We start from the raw sequence: 15981 nt of genomic DNA, 5'->3' as shown, positions 1-15981 counted from the left end.
CTGCTGTACTTAGTGTCAGTGCTACACCCAATGTCGCCTCCAACCAGGGGCTTCACAACTACATTCTGTAAAATAGTAGTAGCTTGTCATGTGGGACAGTCTAGTTACAGACACCTTGAAAAGAGCACTGTGCTGCTGTGATCAGAGATCCCCCTTATACACTATATCGTGACACTCTCACATACACATATTGTGACCATGAAGCACGGTGGGGGTCACTGCAGCTCGTATGGTCCTCACTACTCTGCCATTGTTTGTCATTTAATCCACTTTGTTAGTGAAATTCAAGGACATTAAAAGTTACACACCAGATCTGTCTCAAGTCTGAGAGTCATGAGGACACTGTGTATTTAGGATTCCAACAGTAAATATGGGCTGATGGCTGTGGATGAACTGGCATCACGTTTTTACTCTTCATGTCAAAATGATGGAACTTTTAATGTGTTTTCAGTGCGGTGTTGGCTCCGTTAGCTCAGTCTGCAGGCAGCATGGTGACTCAGTGGTTATCTCAGTTGCCTCACAGCAGAAAGATTGTGGGTTTGAATCTAGAACTGGTTTGCCACCTCTCTGGGTGGAGTGGATATCTTCCTGTGCCTATGTGGGTTTTCTCTCTCTGTGTGTGTGTGTGTGTGTGTGTGTGTGTGTGTGTGTGTGTGTGAGAGAGAGAGAGAGAGAGAGGTTCATGTCCTAGAGCAAAACTTAGCTATCACAGGGACATTATAACAAGCCACCACATTAATAAAACGTTAGATTCTTAACTAGACATTACATATAGTGATCAAGCATTCTTTACTAGCATTAATTAGCAAAACTAGCAATCATACTGATTGCTGTTGTTAACTTCATCTCATGTCGGCTCTGTGGAACTGGATGTGTGGACTGGATGTTTTCTGCTGAGATGCTGAAGCATTGATGTTGTGCTATTGTGGTCGGCTAGCTCCGTTTTACAATGGACAGAGTTTTCGTTTTATTTTTTTCAGCTTGAAATGATCCAAACTTTCTCTCTCTCTTTCTCCCTTTTCCAAACTGCCCCCACAAATCACGTATCAACAGCGTTAGAGCTTCATATGGATTAAATGAAGCTTTGATGCAAAGAATTTGCCTCTCAAGGAATCGTTTCAGCCCCACATGCAGCTGAACTGTTGACTCTAAATTGTTAATGGGTGTGAATGTAAGTGTGAGTAGTTGTCTTATCTATTACCTCATTTACACTCAGCCATTTACACATATTGGTCTGTCAGGGTTCTCCTAACTGTTCTTGGAGACATGACTGATAAATGATATATGAAATGAGTGTATGAGTGGACCACAAGGATGGTCCACTCCATCCATCCTGTCAGCCAGCCTCATCCCATAATCACGAGGAGGCAGACAGAAGGTCTCAGGTTCAAGCTGGACTGAAGGCCAGCCCACAGTACCTTCTCTCAGATGGAATGAGCTGAATGAATAAATTACACGTGTTCTCTCTCTCTGGGAGAGTGGAAGGCAGCGCAGCATCCTTTGTTCTCATCTCTTTCCCCTCACACGATGGCCACAGGAAAGAATATTAATGTGCTGCACATGCAAGTACAGACATACTGTGTGTGTGTGTGTGTGTGTGTGTGTGTGTGTGTGTGTGTGTGTGTGTGTGTGTGTGTGTGTGTGTGTGTGTGTTACTTCCCCTGAAGGCCTCATGTTGTTTATCTCCCCCTGAACAAGGTAGAAGTGTTCCCTGGCTGATTATTGTGTTTCATTTGCATAATAAATGGTTATTCATTTCTTTTGCATCAGTGTGTTGTTAATGTGGAATCTAAATGAGAGGTGAGGGTTGTCTGTAAGAGTGGAACAGAAGGATGAAGACTGTCAAACAAGAGGTGCAGCACAAACAACAGCAGCTGTTTACAGAGTCACAGCAGTGAGGAACTGGTCCTGGAAAGACAGATCCAACTCTTCATTTTACATATATTGTACTAAGGATGCACTGATCAATCAGCTGGTCACTGGACAAGGCCTTTTTCAGCATGATCAGGTCAATGATATCTATCTATCTATCTATCTATCTATCTATCTATCTATCTATCTGATCAGCTATGATCACTAACCAGCCGATCAGTGTCAGATATCTGATTCTCTTACACTCATTTGCCATACAACAGCACAGACAAAGCTATACAAACACAACATGCATCAGCGTGGACGTTGTTCACTGTTAGTGAAGAAGACACAAAGATCACAGTTTGTAAAACCTGTGAGGTCAAAGTAAGAGTGAAGGAAGAACCACAAAAACATTCAGAACAAACTGTAAAGATGCTGAAACACCAGCACCTGCTGAACAACTCCACTTTCAAGAAGCTAGCAAAGGTAAAGTGGCTAAAACTAGAGCCACAATGCTGACCTCACCTGTCCATGACAGCTACCTGCTGAACTGCTGCTGTAGCTCACCATAGACTGTAAATAAAGATGGATGCAGCTTCCATGACGTCACCCACAGGTTAATGAAAGCAGTTTTGAAGCTCAGAGTGAGCTGCTCCACCGTCGCCATCTTGGTAGTGTCTGACTCCGCCCCTAACTGGCTAATCCAGAAATGGGCAAAAAGAGGTGGGGCTAAGACTTCAGTGAATGGTGGCTTGTGGCAAGCATACGCTCGCCCACCTGTTATTCAAAGAGGCCACGCCCTCAATTCTCCATAACTTTAGTCCTTAATAAAATGTAAACAGGTCAGTTATATAAACAGGTGTCATGAAGGAGGAAATTAGCTCTAGAGACAAAAACTGTTTTTGTACCAGCCTGTAGACATGTAAATTCCTTCTGTAAAGTTGGACATTTTAACATGGGAGTCTATGGGGACTGACTCACTGTTGGAGCCAGACTCTAGTGGTCATTAGAGGAACTGCAAGTTTTTGTTCTTCAGTGTTGGCTTCATGTTTCAGCCTTGGAGTTTGATGCTTGTGGCTCACACTCAGGTGTCCATGACGCCAGTGTTACTGCTGTGTCTTTGATCAACAATAATAATAACAATAATCATACATCGTTGATGAGAGAGAAAGAGAGAGAGAGAGAGAAGTTTATCTAGATATTCAATATTTAATAGTTAATAGTCAGGTTGTGCGATCTTATGCATAGTCAGATCGTCCTATTGTCACTGTGTGAAACTGCCAGCAGCAAATATGATCACAGGGGGTTTACATTAGAGAAAGAGACAGAAGAAGCGACCAGAGAGAGAGAGTGTGTCAAGTTTTTCTATTTTGCAAATCATTTTTCATCAAATTGTGTTTCAATTCAATTTAGAGCTGCACAATTAATTAAAATATAATCAAAATCGCAGTATGGCAAAGTTCAATATCCAAGGAACAGGAGCTGCAATTACAGCAAAACATTGTTGTATATAGTTAGCACCATAAGTGTTGTGGTGCTACAGAGACGCCCCGACCTACAAAACATATTCTTCATACATAATGAACATGAACATGTTTGTTTGGTACAAGATCAACAAAAATCACATCATTATCATTTTACATATTTTTCAGTGAAAGTGAAATGGAAAAACAACCATTCCAACTGAAATCACAATATCTGCCCAAATAATCGCAATATGATTTTTTTCTGCATATCATGCAGCCCTACATTAATTAATAATAATTATAATTATTATTAATTAATATTATTAATTCATAAGCATTTTCATCCTCATCATTTAGGCCTCCTCGCTGATGACAGCCAGAACTGAAAGGCTTTGTTTTCAGGAGGGATGCTCAAATCATGTTTTTTTGCCACCAACACCGATCATCTGTGAGTGAGACTGGCCAATACCAATCATTTTTGTCATGCATTGCAGATGGCGTATGTTATATCAATCTCAATCACAAATGTCCACTAGGACTCAAGGAGGAACTGACTAAAATTTGGTGGTCAAAGGTCAAAGGTTAAGGTCACTGTGACCTCTCAAAGCAAATTTTCAGCCACAACTGAGGAATTCATTCACTAATTATGACACAATTATCTCAAATATCTGTAGGATGAAATAAAGGGATGACATTGTACTGTATATCCAAAATGTTAAAGGTCAACTTCACTGTGACATCATAATGTCAATTTATGATAAATTTATCTTGTGAAGAATGAAAGGATAAAATCTGTTTGAATCAAATCAGCTTTTAAATTAATCAAATCACTCGATAACTCACATCCATTTTCACCTACATTTTTATCAATTAATTGTTGTTTCTTCCCACAGTAAACCGTGTTAATTATTCCTTTGACAGTATAAACGGCTGTTACTACATCAGGGTTTCAACGTGAGCACACTGAATTAGATGATGCAGTGTGACTGAGTCTTCACAACACAGAGCTGCAGCTTGCCTCGTGTTGGTTTCAGACAAACACAGGAAAAATTGTTAATTAGTTTGCAGAATAAAGAGCAGCTTATAGTCGTACACTTCCGCTTAGAGAGATGTTGAAGACTTTTTATTTTTCTGACCAGATTTTCTGACAGTTTAACAGCAAAATATGATGGAAGGTTATTGATTATAGTGAGACAATATCACCAATTATGTGCTTCAGGACACATATATTCCGTATGTTTACATGTGCTGAAGAAACCTGTCGTATCAATCTGTATTTACTGTGTACTGTGCTGTACATGCAGCAGGTCAGTGACCAGATTTCTCACCCAGTCCAACCATAGTGTGGAACCATGACTTACTGATTTTAAGTCTTCGAAACAGTCAGCTGTTTAGTCCTGAACCATGTTCTATCTGAGGATCCAGTCTAGAACCCAAAGTACCATCACATAAGACAGAGAGAAGCAGTGAAATCTAACAGCTGAAAACCTGGAACCAGAGAACGTTTGGCTAATTATAATCAATTATTGTAGCTTCAGTTCATTTCAGCTCTCATCTTAAATTACAGCTTGTGTTTCATGCACTGCATTTGCATTACTGAATGTATTGTAACATTACAGCGTACCTGCTGCCTGATCTCTCTGACATGAAGAGTGAGTGTTTGTCAAAACAGACTGAGAATCTGCTAAAATTAGACATAGACTGTTTGCTCAAAATAGATTCAGTGGCCACATGACAAAGGAAGTTGTTCAACTGAGAATATCAGTGTGAGTTGAAACATGTAAATGATTATGTTGGCGTGTGTATGAAAGTGTGTGTGTGTGTTTGTGTGTGTGTGTTCGTGTGTGTCTGTGTGTGTGTGTGAATGAATGAAGCTAACAGCTGGTGTTTCCTGCTAAACTAATTCATATCCTTAGTATCAAAGGCTTCTTTGTGCAAACCCCTGCTGAGCTGTAGTGAACAAGTGTGTGTGTGTGTGCGTGCGCGCGCGCGGGCAGTTCAAATCTGAAATTATTACAGAAAACAGGGAGGGCTGGGTAAATTCGCCATCATATACATTTGCATTTGGCTTGTTACAGCAGGAAAAGGTCTGACAGGTCACTGATAACATTCACTTTATTTGATTGTGCTGGTGTTGTGCATGCTCAGGTGATTAACAGAGTCACGATTCAATTCAGTCAGAGATATTTCAGTTCAACCAGTTTTACTTGGATGTGAATGAGATTCACAGAGAACTAATGCTGTAAGTTGTTCCTCTGACCTGGTGCATTATTAAATGTTTGAATTACGAATGGACCCAGAGCAGTTACGTTAATGCATTTTTAATTATTGCCAGAGCCGGAGGCATATTGTTTTCAGATATCTCAGTAACACCTTGACATAAACGTTCACCAAGGACAAACTGGTTAGATTTTGGTGGTCAAAGGTCAAAGTCAGTGTGACCTCACAAAACACTTTTTAGCCATTACTCAAGACTTCACACAGCAATTGTGACAAAATTTCACACAAATGGTTCATATGTTATGAATCCTGATAAACAGGGATGTAACCTGAAACTAGTCTGAGTGGAGGAGGGATACAACCATGAGGAGGTAACTCTAGTTTAACATGAGCAACACTTTAGTCACACCTCTCAAGAAATAATAGACGCGTTGCTAACGTAACCTGGTGCACTCAGCTTCTTCTTCTATCAGCTTTTTCCTGCACATTAAATGCAATCACACATCTACCTTGAGACCGCGGTGCCTTCAGTGGAGCCGCGTCTGCCATGTTTTTGTCTCTCATGTGACCAGATCTAATGGGGTCCCAGCTTCACACGTCCACACGAGACTGTACAAGGCATTTATTAAAAGATCGATGTCTTGATTTTATGAATGGATATCAGATCATTCAAATGAAGATAGAATCAGAGAATTTACTTTTTCAACCCAGCCCTAATTTTTACTTACTTTTTACAGATGAATTGAAGTTTTGTGTTTGCTGTTAAGCTGCTATCAATGAAACTCAACACAGATGTTTCACATTAAAAGCCCAGAAAGGTAAAGATATTTCCTATTGGCTACTGGAAGGCCTTTTACTTATGTGTATGCAGAGTATGACATGACTGTAATTGTATAATACAGCTGATGATATAATGAAGACAGCAGGTGAACTGGAGGAAGTGTTGAGTTTGCATGAACAGCAAAAAACAGAGAAGCAGAGAATAAAACATTGAGGTGTCTTAATACAATACAGTAAGTTAAACGGGAAATTCAAAGTAAAAGCTTGTTTCATGAAGGGTTTCTGTGGGAAATAATCTGAGAATTTCTGTTAGTACAAGTATGTTTTTGAGTAATTTATGGGTTTAGACTAAACACTAAACAGTGTGATGATTTCATAAGTTTTTATACTGTGCTTTATTGAATAGGCCTGGTCTCTCTGTCCCTCCACTCCTCATCCTACCTCTCTCCTTGTCCAGGACCCTCATCCTATTCAGACCTTATAAAAGTGTTCTCAGGCCACTCGCTCGTCTCCCAGCAACAGTGCTGCAGTGATTTCAGTGAGAGGATGCCTCTGGCAGAAGAACTACAGCTTGGTTACAGAAAATGTGCAAAGTGACCTTTGTGGCTGGGCCACAGCTGCAGGTCCAGCCCCATAAACACCAACGTCTGCAACTGACTGATTGACTGACTGACTGACTGAGTGATAGAATTCAGTGATGAAGTTACACCATTGGTTGGCGAGTGTTGGACTTTTCCCATTAGTCGTTGGTCTTTCAAAATGGTATAGAGCAAACAGTTATTATTACATCATCAGGGGGCGTTAACAGCTGAACAGTTTTCACTGACTGTATTTCCTCAGACAGTGATCAGAGTCTTTATTTAGCTTGACTGCAGAAGGCAACAGCTCTTTATTTCTAATTCCTTCTGTTTGATGTGTATAATTGGTCAGAGCTGTATTTTAGTACGATTGTTTTGATCCGCTCCTTTTAAAGTTACTGCATGACACGTTAGTACAAACTCAACACTTCCTGTAAACATTTCAAATTAAAAGTTCTCAAGTGTTTCAGGGCTTTTATTGCTGTGCTGCAGTAAGAGTATTGTCTCATTTCTGGTTGCTGGTGTTTCTGTTGCTTACTTGCTGTTCAGATCTGCTAGTTGCATTAGCTTAGCAGTTAGTGATGACTTCTCTCTCTCCCTCCCTCTCTCCTGCCCTCTCTGCTTGGTGTGTCTTATGTTTAGTTATTCCTCTGCCTCCTTTAGAGACAATGGCACATGTGAAAGATGTAGTTTACTTGCCATAACGGAGGCAAAGCTCAGTGTATTCGAAGTGCGGCTCTGCTTCCTGACTAGCTCAGTGAAGGCCTGTAACCAGACGCATCACCCTAAAGGCACAGTTCACGGCACCATTGTGCCAACAAAGTGTTGAGAATAGCATCATTATATTTATGAATTCATTAGATTAAATACAGGTAGAATGCAGTAGAAATGATTATTATGAATAATTATGTTTAACTATCATGCACATGATATGACAGCCACCAGGAGATTATCCCCTTCTGGTCTACATGTCTCTGCCTCTGCTGAAGTATTTTTATCCCTGGTGGGAACAAAATTTTTAGAATGACGGTGGCGGCTTGAGTCACGTTGGTGAGGGATGATTACATATGTACACATGCAGTACACTTACTCTCAATAAATGAATGGCAGGCAGACACAGAGGGTCAGTTCAAACTTTATGGGTCAGTTTTAACTTTCTTTTGACCGGCACACTGGGACTCCCTATTCCTATTATTGTTATGTTGATGTTGCATTTTGAGATTAATTTCTATTAAATATTGAAGTTTATAATTATGTGTTTTGGCTGAGTGGTTCTGTCCATGGTCCTGAAAGGAGGATTTAATTCTGACATGTTAAATTAGCATTTCACCTTTTGTTTTGTGTGAAGACGGCTGCTCCTCCCTGTGTTGATTGTTTCTTTATTGCTCTCACAGTGGGTCACACTTGAACTAAATGTTTCTTTTACTGGTTTAACATTGGACAAAGCACTTAGTTCCTAGTTAGAACTAATACCATTTGCCCTTAATTAACCCAGAACCTATTGTATAATTAACCTTCCTTCAGATGGTTTGGATAAAGAGCTTCAGGTTTAGTATGGAAGTGCTTCCTTCAGATGATTTCTCTGGTTGAAGTGACTGCTCTGAACTAACAGCATCAGACTGTTCACCTGAAGGTTTGATTTGGATTTGGTTTGATTCATTGGCGCCATCAAGGCTAAAGCTGAGCTCAGTGTCCAAGCATCACCCAAATACATCATGTTAGTATGTGCATGCTCAGGCTGTCTGTCAGGGGAACTCTGGATACTTTTGACCAGTATAACTGTTTTCTGAAGGAGGTTTGACTCCTCTGAAATACAGACGAGTGACAAATAAAAGGAGGAAGCAACATAAATGTGTCAGAGCTACAAGCAGCACAGTTTGGTATTTTCCTCACATCATTATTATTTTCCTCCTCTGTCCAGTTCTGTAGCAGCGAGAGGTCCAAACTGGTGGGAGCTTAATTCAAATGAATGATAGTACAGCGACTTGTTGGTATTTACGTTGCTGAGAGTAAACGTCTCAGAGTCACATCTGTTTACAGAGAAACTGCTTATTTGGTGACCAAAAGAGCAAAGTAAATACCCAGAGGACTCAAATTGCACATCAATTATTTTAATCACCATACATAGATTTAAATTGACATGAAAAATGAAAGTTTAATGGGATTATAGCAGGAACATCAGGCAAGCGGTCTGTACAGATCTATAAATTAATATGGATGTTCTTCACTGGCTGCCTAGCAGCCTCACAATGCAGATAAGACTCTGTATCTGGAAGGAAGTTACTGTATCTGGCCAATAAACAGCAGGCCTCATTGACACCCCAGACTGAAATGATAATACTGCTGTGTTATGGATTGTCTCTGATGAGTGCAGAATATTTTAAACTAGAGGTGGACAACATACAGCTAACATTACATCGTATTACCTAATATAAATCCATGAGTTTAGAAGGCCTGATTGACTTGTTATAAAGTGTTCAGTGTTCAGAGTGTGCTAACAGTGGTACAGAGCCTGTCTCTGCAGTGCACAGGGAGGGTTGTCTAAACTGGGTCATTTGGAACACCAACACATCAAGCAATTATGGCCAATTAATCCTACTATCTCCGCTGTGGATCTTTCTATTTAACTGGCTTGTTCTGCTCCATTTGACAAGCATCCACTCTGACAGCTGATGCACCATTTCTTTTTCTCTTCTTTCTCTCTCACACACAATCATACACAGTAGCCAGTAAGAGCTGAGGCTGCCCAGAACTCAACCAGGCTCTGCAACCTGAAGAGCAGAGCTGATTCACACTGGCAGAGGACTCTGAAGGGTGATGTTCAAGTCTGGAATCACAAGGAAACTGACAACAAAGCTAACCAAGATGGTGGTCATAAGTTCAGTCCCTGCCTTTCCAAGGATACATCTTTTTTTTTTAAATAATTAAGAGCTAATGTTTTTTCTCCGGTTTATTATTATTATTTGTCTCTGCTGTGGCTCAAACTGCAGTGTGCTGGAATGAGCTAGAAAGAAGAAACTGTGTCCGATGACTGTCAATGAAGTGCATTTCAAGATATATGAGCCCAATTGGCCACATGGTGGCGCTGTGATTATGGCCCGAATGCAGTTTTGGAAAGGCCACACACTGTTAGTCTTGAAATTCTACACACACAAGATCAGTTCAATGTGCTCTACAAAAAAACCCTCTTGGACCATGAAAGTCCACCATATTGGACTTTTTGCTAATTTACATAATGTAAAAAACACTCAAATGAATAAAACTTTTTGGATTTTTGGAACACCAAAAATGATTTGTTCCCACTGTCAGACTGCTTGTGTTTGTTTAACTTTGCTGGAACCTTGTTTCCAAATCTTAGTAATTAATATCATGAGCTCAATGTTTAATGAACAAAAATTATCCTTCTCATCCAATCTCCTGCTAGCTGCAAACTTGGGTGAAAATTGCAGTTTTAATTCCAAAATAGGTAATTTGTGTGATTCGTGTGGGTCTGGATCTGGAACAAATCAGGTGTCAATGTTTGCAATTTCGCTGAGACGATGAAGTGGAACTATCCTGTTCATGAAAAGCAAAAGAAACACCATGAGAGTGAACTGCAGGAACAGCAGCAGTCAGGTTAACGTGTGCTCTCCTCTTGAAATAACAGTTGGCTAAAGTTAAGTGCTAGCTTGAGTGCATCTTTCTCTAACAACTGTGCCTGAGTGAGAGTTAAATAACTATTTGTTACCTTTGATAAACACCAACGGGCAACAGTATTTATGAACTGCAGCTCCAATAACAAATGTTTCTGCCCGGAGACACACCTTGTGGCGGCTCAGCTGGAAACCTAGATATAATGAAAGCTCACCAGCAACATCTGTTGGTTAAAACACTTTGTCGACCTGCAGCCCTGGCTTATAGAAATATAATAATTTAATTTGACTTAATAACCTGTGCCTGTGGTGTAGCACAAAACTCTGGGCCCATACAAACACTGTCTTTGTGTGCCCCTTACACTTTTCATACATCCATTGCCACGTCTCTACGAATAACTGGATCAACAGTGGTCCGTCGTGGTTATCAGTGATGATGCATTGAAGAAAGTCTGCACAATCTGACACCTCAGCATGTTTCAGCTCTCTTCTCTCAATGTACTGTAATTATTGAGTGAAGCTTTCACTTTGAGGTTTTACAACATGATTTCCGTCACAGTTTACAAAGACAAAGGTGGAGAGTCATCGCACTGTGTTACTATCTGAGATAAGATTTCACTGGAATCATGTTTTATTTGCAGTATAAAAGTAAATTAGTTTCCAGCAAGTGCTGCAACCAGACTGTTGCAACATATAATCAAACTCTGGAAACCTAAAGGGACAATCCAGAAATATAAAAAAAAGAGTTCCATCTTTTCTTCTTCTCCTGTGTTTTATTTGAAGTATTGATCCACTAGAAGATATATTTGTGGTTATAAGAACCAAAAACCATCTCAATGTAGTTTTACATCTCCTCTCTCAGGCTTCTCTCTGGAGCTCCAGTAACAACAGGTCGGTGAGCCAATCAGAAGAGAGGAGGCTCTAAGCCTCTCTTCTGATTGGCTGACTGTTTTCTGATTGATCTAATAAAGGTATAGCAGGTTTCAGGTAAACACTCAGAGAAACCAAATCCTGCAAGGTTGGATGGTGGGTCCAGGTGGGCGGGGCTTTGGGTATGGCTAAGAGGGGTGACTGCTTTGTTGTGACATCACAAAGTTCCAGAAGTCCTGACAGCTGGTTTTAAGGCTCAGTTTCTGAATACAGGCTGTGTGCATTTCTCTGTGGACTGAGGCTTTGATACTTTCACAGTATTAATATAGAACCTAGACCTGCTTTATAATAAAACCGCACATGGACATCCACCCTTATATATATATATATATATTAGGGCTGGGACGATTATCCGACATAATCAACGTTGTCGATTATAAAAATTATTAAATTAAATATTAAATGATTTTAGTGTCGACGCGTCGTGTAAAACCACACAGGGTAAATGTTCATAGAACAAAACCAGAACTTTCTAATGGGACCGTTTATATCCATCTTTGGTTTACCTGGATACAAGCGCAGCGCAAGGGCGGGGACAACGCGGTGACGTAATTGAAGTCATTGACTACGTGAATGATTTGCATCTGTGTAATCTATTTGAACAACATGGCGGCATCTACCAGCAGTACGACGGAGCGTGTGGAGCAACACGCGGCAAAAAAGGCTCGCACACTACTCGCAAATTACTGTTAGGTTAATAAAAAAAATTATCGTTAGATTAGTCGAATAATCGAAAAAATAATCGCTAGATTAATCGTTTAAAGAATAATCGTTTTGTACAGCCCTTTAATGAAGGAGTCATGTTAAATAATAATTCGTCTGGTTGAGTTGAGTAATTTCCTAAAACAGCTGGTCACTAGTTTTGTGCAAAAATTATTCAAACAAAAGGATGAAGTGCATTTGTTGGGGATTTGGTGCAGCAGGAAGATGTGATAATGATGAAGGAACATGTCACCCAGTGCAACAGTGTGGCTGTTTTCCAAAACCCTGTCAAATGACTAGTGCTGAAGTCTTCATCATCCTCGTCCTCATCCTCCTCCTCCTCTACTGCTGCATCCATCTCTGTGAAACTGAGTTGAAGTGACGCACAGTTATCAGCCCACTCTCTGCCTGCTCAACACTTATTGATTGACCTCTTATCATCCACAGCTGGTCTGAAGGGTCTGAGCTCACAGCAGCCTGCAGCCAGCAAACATGCAGCTTTTGAAATGTTCATTTATTAAGCGTGCGTGCGTGCGTGCGTGCGTGCGTGTATGTTTTTCAGTATATGTTTGTGTGTCGGTATGCAAGTGTTTTGGCACATGAATGTGTCTGTTATGTGTAGATGTGTGAGTCATATAATGCCTCGTCCTCCTCCTCCTCGTTATAGAATACAAACTGCTGCATTATAGCTAAAGACAGATGAGAGAGTGTTTGTGTGTGTGAGTGTGTGTGCTGTGTGTGCTGGCATATGTAGGAGCAGACTGTTGTACCGAGCTGCGTGAGTGGGCTTCCATTTTATTATTCATAATATGTTTTAGCTCTGTGTAATCCCCTAGCAATTTTATAATGTCGTCCTCCATTAACAACCTGCTGTGCACCTCTATCTATTATTGCTCCTCTTACTGAACTGAATCTGTTTGGTCTGTTGGCCTGTTCATGTTTAACTGTTCAATTCAAAGACATGAAAGTTCACATTAAGAAGTTCAATGAGGAGTGGTGTCCAAAGACTTTCATTTTTCAAGAAATGAGCATTAAGAACCCAGTGACTGTGTGTGGAAATGTGTGTTTGAACAGGGACTTCCTGGAAAAGATAAAGACAACAGAATAAAAGAAAAAAAGAAAAAATCAGGTACAGAAAGTACACAGGAAGTGGTTCACATGCAGCTGTATGTCTGCTAAAATAAAAGCATGTGAGGAGCCTAATTGAAATCAGAGTACGTCCCATAGATCCATGTAGTTGGATTAAAAGGATAATCACATTATGGTATTTCCAGGGGTTCTGCATTAATGGCATTGTTCCCATAATTATATTATAGGTTTGATGGATGGAAGCATTTTGAGGCGGTTTGGTTTCTTTGTGTAATGTCTGTAGCAGCAGCAGGACACAGCCTTCAGGAGTTACTGAGTACAGATGTTCATCATACAGATGATCAGACCCTTAAAGTGCAGCAGATAACTGCATATTTCAGGGAAGTCTTTCAAATATGGCTACAATTAATAAACTTGGCACAAATCCTCCTTGGGTATTACTCTTTGGATAGATATGACATGTTAGCTACTTGAAAATTCAAGATAGCTGCCATTTCTGGCAAGGAAATGTTATTTTTTGCAATAAGTTCATCCACTATTTTCTCTTATGAATAATCCAGGTGTCAAGTCAAACATTATAACAATGTAGATGGTGAAATTTAGTACACTGTAAAAAATGAAATGAAAGTATATTTCAGTGTAAATATCACTCACAAAAAATGTTACTCAAAAAAGCTTGCTAACTAGCCTAGTGATGGCGAGTTAGCCTAGCGAGCTAACAAGTAGACTGTTGACTCTTACGGAACCTTCTGTTCATCATTCATAATAAATGGTTTGAAAATAAATTGTGTTTTACGTAATATTTTTCACGACATATTATAAATAGCACAAATAAACCTCTGAGGAAATTTAAGAGTCAGAAATGGGAGGCATCCTGAAATTTTGAAATTTTAAGTGGCTAATTGGATTTTTCAAATTAATGGCTTCAGAGGGATAAACATACCAATTTTGGAGCTTGTATCAACATTTGAAAGATTATTGCTGTTATCTTCTGCACTTACAAGAGTAAGAAGTTACAATATATTTTTATTTTTTCCCATTAAATAGTTTGAGTCTTTATCTGCTCCTGACTGCTGATTCCAGTGTTGATGTCAATGGTGAAGATGTTGCTGTTGAAATGTCAAATCTAAAGTGCTGATGCTCATTTTTCACATGGTTTCACTTGTTTTCTGCTGCGTGGTCACTCAGAGAGCTCAGTGAGCTGCCGTCAGAGGTGGACCTCCAGCAGTCACAGGTCACAGTCACTTTGCTGAAAGTCTCATTCTGGACTCTTCCCCTGCAGGTTGGAGTGGGTGGAGATCATTGAGCCACGCACGCGGGAGCGTATGTACGCCAACCTGCTGACGGGCGAGTGCGTGTGGGACCCTCCGCAGGGGGTTCGGATCAAGCGGACCGGTGAGAACCAGTGGTGGGAGCTGTTTGACCCGAACACCTCACGCTTCTACTATTACAATGCCTCCACCCAGCGCACAGTGTGGCACCGGCCCCAGGGCTGCGACATCATCCCCCTGGCCAAGCTGCAGACTCTGAAGCAGCACACCGACGCAACTGCACCCCGTCCTGCAGGAGGAGGAGGAGGAGGGAGGGCGTCAGCTGACAACAGCCCAGGACGGAACAGCGGGGTCAGCCGAGAGGGAAGCACCTCCTCCTCCCTCGACCAGGAGCTGTCTGAAAAACAGGGCAGCAGAGAGGAGGCAGACAGGTAAGACTGCTGGTCTCTGTGTGAGTCACCTCACAGGAGCTGACCAAAACCTGCAGATGGCACCAATGAATCCTTGTCACAAGTAGAAACATTAAAGAGGCAATCCAGTGACTGAACAGGTGAAAGTCTGCTCACAGGTGTTGGAGAACATACATATGTGTAAAGCCTCTTGTGGCTCCAGAGGGAGCTGGCAGAGACTGAGAACCCGCCCTAAGAGATGTCACCTGAGGCAGTTTAATGTAGGCCGCCAGGTCTCAAGAAAAAGAATGCATGGACTAAAAAACACGATTTGATGATATGTCCATTATTTTCAACTGTCACAAGTCCAGTGCCATAAAGGTCTGAAAAGCTGCGCCGGTTAAAACAGAAACACTCCGTCCAAATGTAATAACTCTGTCATTTACAGGTTATAGGCACAGCTCAACTTCCTGTGTAGGCTGCTGTTTTAGAGCAATGAAGAAGAGCTGATTTCCAGAAAAACTACTCTTTTATGTGGGTGTGGAACTATAAAGTTTATTAACACATTACATTATCAGATCAAAGCATATACTCACATACTCCCTGATTCCTGATCTAGTATTTGAGGCAGAATCTCTGATACCAGTATCTTTAGTTAAAAGAGTGTGATGTGTAGCGTTAACGCCATAATTTAGAATTTACTCTCGTTGAAATGGGGCACCAGTCCTCTAGGAGGACAACAATGAATTACTTCATTGCCAAATTTATCAATCTTATCGTTATCACGATGACCGATTCTGCCGGTGTCTCAGCTTCTCTGCAGGCGGTCGTGCAGATGTTATCTGCCGGTGTCCCTTGTGGGTTGATGCGAAATAAACTCTAATGCTCTTCACTTTGGCTGGATAACTTTAGAGGAGACTGGCGTTGACCAGATGACTCTAAAGTTGTCAAAATCTTAAATCATCATCAAGTTTTCCTTTTTGAAAAGTTACAAAATTACTAAGTTACCAAGGCGCTTCTGTTGTTTTAGTTCAGTTGGTCTCGACTTGGCTTATAAAAATAAAAGATCG

General features: G+C 40.7%; 1 protein-coding gene across 1 annotated transcript in view; it reads left to right on the top strand.

The window, feature by feature from the left end:
- arhgap39 (Rho GTPase activating protein 39) overlaps window positions 1-15981 on the top strand; it is an 86141-nt gene that overhangs the window by 36987 nt on the left and 33173 nt on the right. The window contains exon 2 of the mRNA XM_022759040.1: window positions 14534-14953. Within this exon, the coding sequence (XP_022614761.1) occupies window positions 14534-14953 (420 nt within the window). The remainder of the gene's footprint in view (window positions 1-14533; window positions 14954-15981) is intronic.

Source organism: Seriola dumerili, unplaced genomic scaffold, assembly GCF_002260705.1.
Source record: "Seriola dumerili isolate Sdu_G_001 unplaced genomic scaffold, Sdu_1.0 BDQW01000319.1, whole genome shotgun sequence".
In the NCBI taxonomy this organism is placed as follows: Eukaryota; Metazoa; Chordata; class Actinopteri; order Carangiformes; family Carangidae; genus Seriola; species Seriola dumerili.
This window is presented reverse-complemented; position numbering and strand designations above follow the sequence as displayed.